Source organism: Lotus japonicus, chromosome 3, assembly GCF_012489685.1.
Source record: "Lotus japonicus ecotype B-129 chromosome 3, LjGifu_v1.2".
In the NCBI taxonomy this organism is placed as follows: Eukaryota; Viridiplantae; Streptophyta; class Magnoliopsida; order Fabales; family Fabaceae; genus Lotus; species Lotus japonicus.
The window spans coordinates 90,936,171-90,940,693 of NC_080043.1; the positions used below are offsets into that span (position 1 = coordinate 90,936,171).

General features: G+C 38.0%; 2 protein-coding genes across 2 annotated transcripts; both read right to left on the reverse strand.

Moving 5' to 3' along the window:
- LOC130743009 (copper transporter 6-like) lies at window positions 1–588 on the reverse strand. The gene has a single exon (XM_057595118.1). The coding sequence runs from the start codon at window positions 561–563 to the stop codon at window positions 102–104; it is 462 nt and encodes a 153-aa protein (XP_057451101.1). The 5' UTR covers window positions 564–588; the 3' UTR covers window positions 1–101.
- Window positions 589–2,426: 1,838 nt separating this feature from the next.
- Window positions 2,427–3,799, reverse strand: LOC130747294 (17.5 kDa class I heat shock protein-like). Its single transcript, XM_057600184.1, has 2 exons — window positions 3,195–3,799; window positions 2,427–2,849 (listed from the first exon to the last, which is right to left on the reverse strand). Exon 1 carries the CDS (start codon window positions 3,683–3,685, stop codon window positions 3,212–3,214), a length of 474 nt encoding a protein of 157 aa, XP_057456167.1. The 5' UTR covers window positions 3,686–3,799; the 3' UTR covers window positions 2,427–2,849; window positions 3,195–3,211.
- Between the last annotated feature and the right edge of the window lie 724 nt (window positions 3,800–4,523).

A 4,523-nucleotide genomic window follows, 5' to 3' on the forward strand; every position in this document is an offset into this window, starting at 1 on the left:
ATTACGAATTACTACTGCTAAATAACTTGCAATAATTTTTTTTCAGAAAGGAAATAATTTGAAATAATTGTGACGAAATGACATAGAAAAGAGGAAATTGATTAACAGTGAGGAAGATGAGAAGCCTCACGGTCTTCGTTTGGCTTCTGAAAAGCCGGGCTCCAGAGCAAGAACCCTAAAGCATGACCAAGCACAGCAGCCAAAAAGATTCCTCCATTGAAAGACATGAGTGCAAGCATGACAAGGTAAGACACGCCAACCCTGAACGCATGAACCAGGGTCTGAATCAGACTAGTGGCAACCACGTTTCCGCGTTTGATGAACCTGGTTCGTGAGAGAACCTCAACGAGCATAGACATGACGAAAACAAGGATCAACGCCATAGCGTACGACCCGGTTTTCCCTGCAGGCCAATCGTCGAACAGAACCAACGCGTCCTTCCCCCAGAAGAATGTCATGTGCATCATGCTATGATGGCCCATGGACATGTTGGTGGTGGCACCACCATGGTTTGGTGGTGCCATCATCCCTTCCATTCCATGATCACCATGCTCCATTTCCATGTGTCGGTTCTTCTGCTTGATTGAGACGGTGGTGTTATGAGGGTATTCATTCACATCACAGCATGGATGGATATATATGAATATGAGGCTGTACTGTTTTTACTGACACGGTAATTTGTTGTAGTACAATTTTAACCTAAATGGCAATGTTTCGTATCGTATTGCAACGAATTGTACTGCAATATTCCAGCTAATTAAATGCATGGATATCGATTTAAATTAACTTATTTCTTATTTTTATATTAATTTTCAAATTTTTTATATGTATACTATTGTCTTCAAAATTAAATGAAATCCTATTTTTGAAAATTTGAATGATGTAACGTCAATCATATCTAAGATATTATCATATTTAAAAATCTATATCATCCATAAATCTCGTATTAATTTTTTTTAATTAATTATATTTTTGTTTATTGATATATAACGTGACTTCAAAACAAAATGATGATATAATTTCATGATAATTATGAATGAGAGTTGAAATTTAGTGGCCTTGAAATTTTTATATTAATTGAAAATTTAAGGCAGCTTTCATTGATTATGCAATAGTAGTATTCGTTTCCCTGCCAATTATATATTTCTGTTCTAATTTTGGGGCGAAATTGCGTGACTGTGACGGCATTCCAAGTCTTACTGTGATTATTGGTCCACAGTCTACACATATAGTCCAACTATAAGGCGTATTTTTTGCTCATTTTGATACTGTAGCGTTACTTCAATAAAAAAAAATCAGTATCTTGTTACTCGTAAAAATCTAGAAAGGTGGAAATTGTTGACAATGCATTAAAATCTCTTATCTGTTTTTGTTAGTATTTTAGTTTAGAATAACACATTTTAAAAATGTTGATTTCTTTCTTCTAAATAGTACTAGTAGCAATTTTTTCTCTTAATGAGAGCTTGCGTGTAGTTGCGATGACTTTCATAATCTTACCATAGTCCAAATAAAAGGCGTGTGGTTTTGATTGTTCTTTTTTTTTTCTCACAGGAGAAACCAAATTTAACTTCCAAAATCATAGTAAATGTCTCTCAAATAGTGAATTGGTAACTGTTATGCATCCACTTATACTAACTAAGGGCTTAACCATTTATAAAAAATGAGGTGAACTCCGAACTTTGCTTTGGAGGTGTTTAATACATTGGAAAAATTGGTCAGCATGAAATAAATATATATAATGGACGACTTTAACTCTAACTTTGGGTTTTGGAAAGGGTTGAGAATTTGTGATTGAAATCTGGCCAAAACCCGGTGGTGCCCGGTAGAATCCAGGTGGTGGGTGACCAAAACCAGATGGAGGTGGTGGTAGGGTCCTTGGGATGGTTGGTACATGCGTGAACTATGGTGGAGGTTGGAGAGGGATTTAGGACTAATGAAGAGATAACAATGTCACTTTCTCCAGTACAGTACAAGGTCCTTATACTGGTCTGAAAATGGGATGTCGTGGACAAAAGCTTCTCATCAATGGCTGCAAGTAATTCTAGAGAGAGATATGGTGTAGCTAGGAGGCATAGAGAACAGTGATGAAAGTGCCAAATTGGTAGGATTAAAGCAATCTACCAAGTACCGAACAACTAGCAACAAGAAAATCTAAGAAGAGATAAAAGAAAGATGTGAGCAAGCTCAATTTTCTGATTATTTCCTTCTTCTCACAGCAGTACAATTATTTAGGGTAGAAATCTCATGAGCCAAGAATAGTCATACAAGTGAGATTATCCAAAGACTAAGAACATTCTAGATGCCCGACCCTCTTGGGCCTATTCCTGACAGATGACTTAAGTCCAATCATTTTGGTGCTACCTTATCCTAATGTGTGTGCTCTGCAAGAACACAAGAGTTGCCTTCCCTTGCAAGGTACATACATATGTGAAAATTAAGATATATATGAGCCTCACAAAAACATATATAACATATTGGGTGAGAATGTGAGAAGAGAAGCTAATACTTGTCCTACATGATTAATGATGAAAATTATTTTACTCATACAAATCTCATGGTGGCCATCATTTTGTCAATGTTATGAAAGCATACTCTCACATGTTACCCTTGTTCTATTATTGAAACTGGATAAAACTTCACACCAACAATTAACTGATCAATGGCTAGTTAACATGTATGTTTCATGGCAGAGTCTGAAGATCATGGGACTTGGTGCCAGAACAAGACTTGCTGCGATTTCCAATTCAGCGAATCAAGATGATTTTCTGCAGCAAATGACTAAAACACTCGCGCTAAAACCTTTTTTGGTTGTGACCTTCAACACCATGTAGTGGCTAGAAGTGCCATCTCTGAATAAGCCCAGAGAGTTGAACAAAGTTAGTCTCTACCCCATTAGGCCCTCTACAAATTTAGAATAATTTTGGCAATGCCACAAGCATACACTTTAACATTAAAGAAGAATAATCCATCCCAATAACTAAACTCAAAACCATTTTCAGTTTCAGACATATAAATACATATAATTTATGCACTCATGCATTTAACTTCCAAGTTCCAACAAGTAGTACTATAGCAGATTACACAACACAGTTCCAATTTTCAAGCCACAAGAAAGATAAAACACACACATACACACATACATAATTACATATGATATGGTTAATTAAAATGTAAAGATGACAAGAAACACATACACAATTGTTGTGTTCGATCAGTCATCAGAACCCTCAATCTCAACGACCCTGATGTTCCTTCCTCCGCCAACAGAGGGTTGCTCAAACTTGGGAACAGTGATGACCAGAACCTCGTTAGGCATCATGTTGGCCTTGAGCTCTTGGAGGTTACCATCCTCGGGGACCTTAAACCTGCTCACGAAATTGCCACTGTCGACGCTCACCTGCAGCACCCTCTCATCTTGGAGCTCAACCAGCACGTCTTCGTCAGTGAAGCCAGGAAGCACCACCTTCCACACGTGTGCTCTCGGTGTCTCCCTCCAGTCCAAACGGGTATTCAGAGATGACCCGAACCCGATGTCAGGGAAGAAACTGGAAATGGAAGGAGGGATGATGGGGAAGTGGAAATCCATGAAGGGATCCCAAGAAGACAGAGCATTGGTGGGATCCCATGAGCCCTGAGATGAATTGGAGCCATTGCCATGACCCTGGTTGATAGGAACTATTGACATCCTTTGACAGATTCTGTGGCAACCTTGAATGCTGTATGCACAGACAGACACTCACTCCAGAAGAAGCTGATTAATGTCTTTACCTTCCCTTGAATGTTCCAGAAACTGTGAGTGATTGTTCTACAACCTTTTAATTTTATTATTGGGCACATCATTCAGGGTCATGTTATTGGATTGGATCATGTCATACTTTGTTGGGCTAGCCAAACAAGCCTTATTCAAAGCTCATCTACCCATATATGCCCCCAGCTTGTTTGTTTTGGGTTAATTGTTCTCACTTTTGTCATATTGTTGTAGACGGCGCTCGACCGCCTTGTTTCGGCTTTAGGGCATTAGGGGATGTTTGACGGTCAGGATATAATAATTGACGATATGATACAAGGGTTAAATAAGAATATGACATGATTAGGGATGAAAAATTTCACTTGAAGAAGGGGAACCCCGTTGGCAAGAGACCCTTGAATTTGAGAGAATTTTCCCCGCGCTGGTAGGGGATGAAGATGAAAATTCCTTGATAAAAATTTGAGGCCACGGATATGAATCATAGGGGCCCTTTATCCCTATACTGTGGGGTCTTCACCCCGCATATTTCGTTGAAAATACAATAATACACTTGCAAATATTGGTTTGATGAAAACGGGTTGAGTGCTCGAGTCTATCTTTTGAGTATTAAACTTCTTATTTTAGATGAGTTGAATGTTAGAATTTACGGTTGAAATGTATATTTTGTAGACTTAACATATTGTGCTATGTATTTTTTTTTCTTTTTCAATTTTCATATAATTTGTACTGTTTTTAATGTAGTCGCATTATCACATTTGTTCGAGTAAGTAATATA

Excerpts from the sequence above, each read along its gene's own strand:
- LOC130743009 (XM_057595118.1), bottom strand. The coding sequence starts at position 563 with ATGGAAATGGAGCATGGTGATCATGGAATGGAAGGGATGATGGCACCA.
- LOC130747294 (XM_057600184.1), bottom strand. The coding sequence starts at position 3,685 with ATGTCAATAGTTCCTATCAACCAGGGTCATGGCAATGGCTCCAATTCA.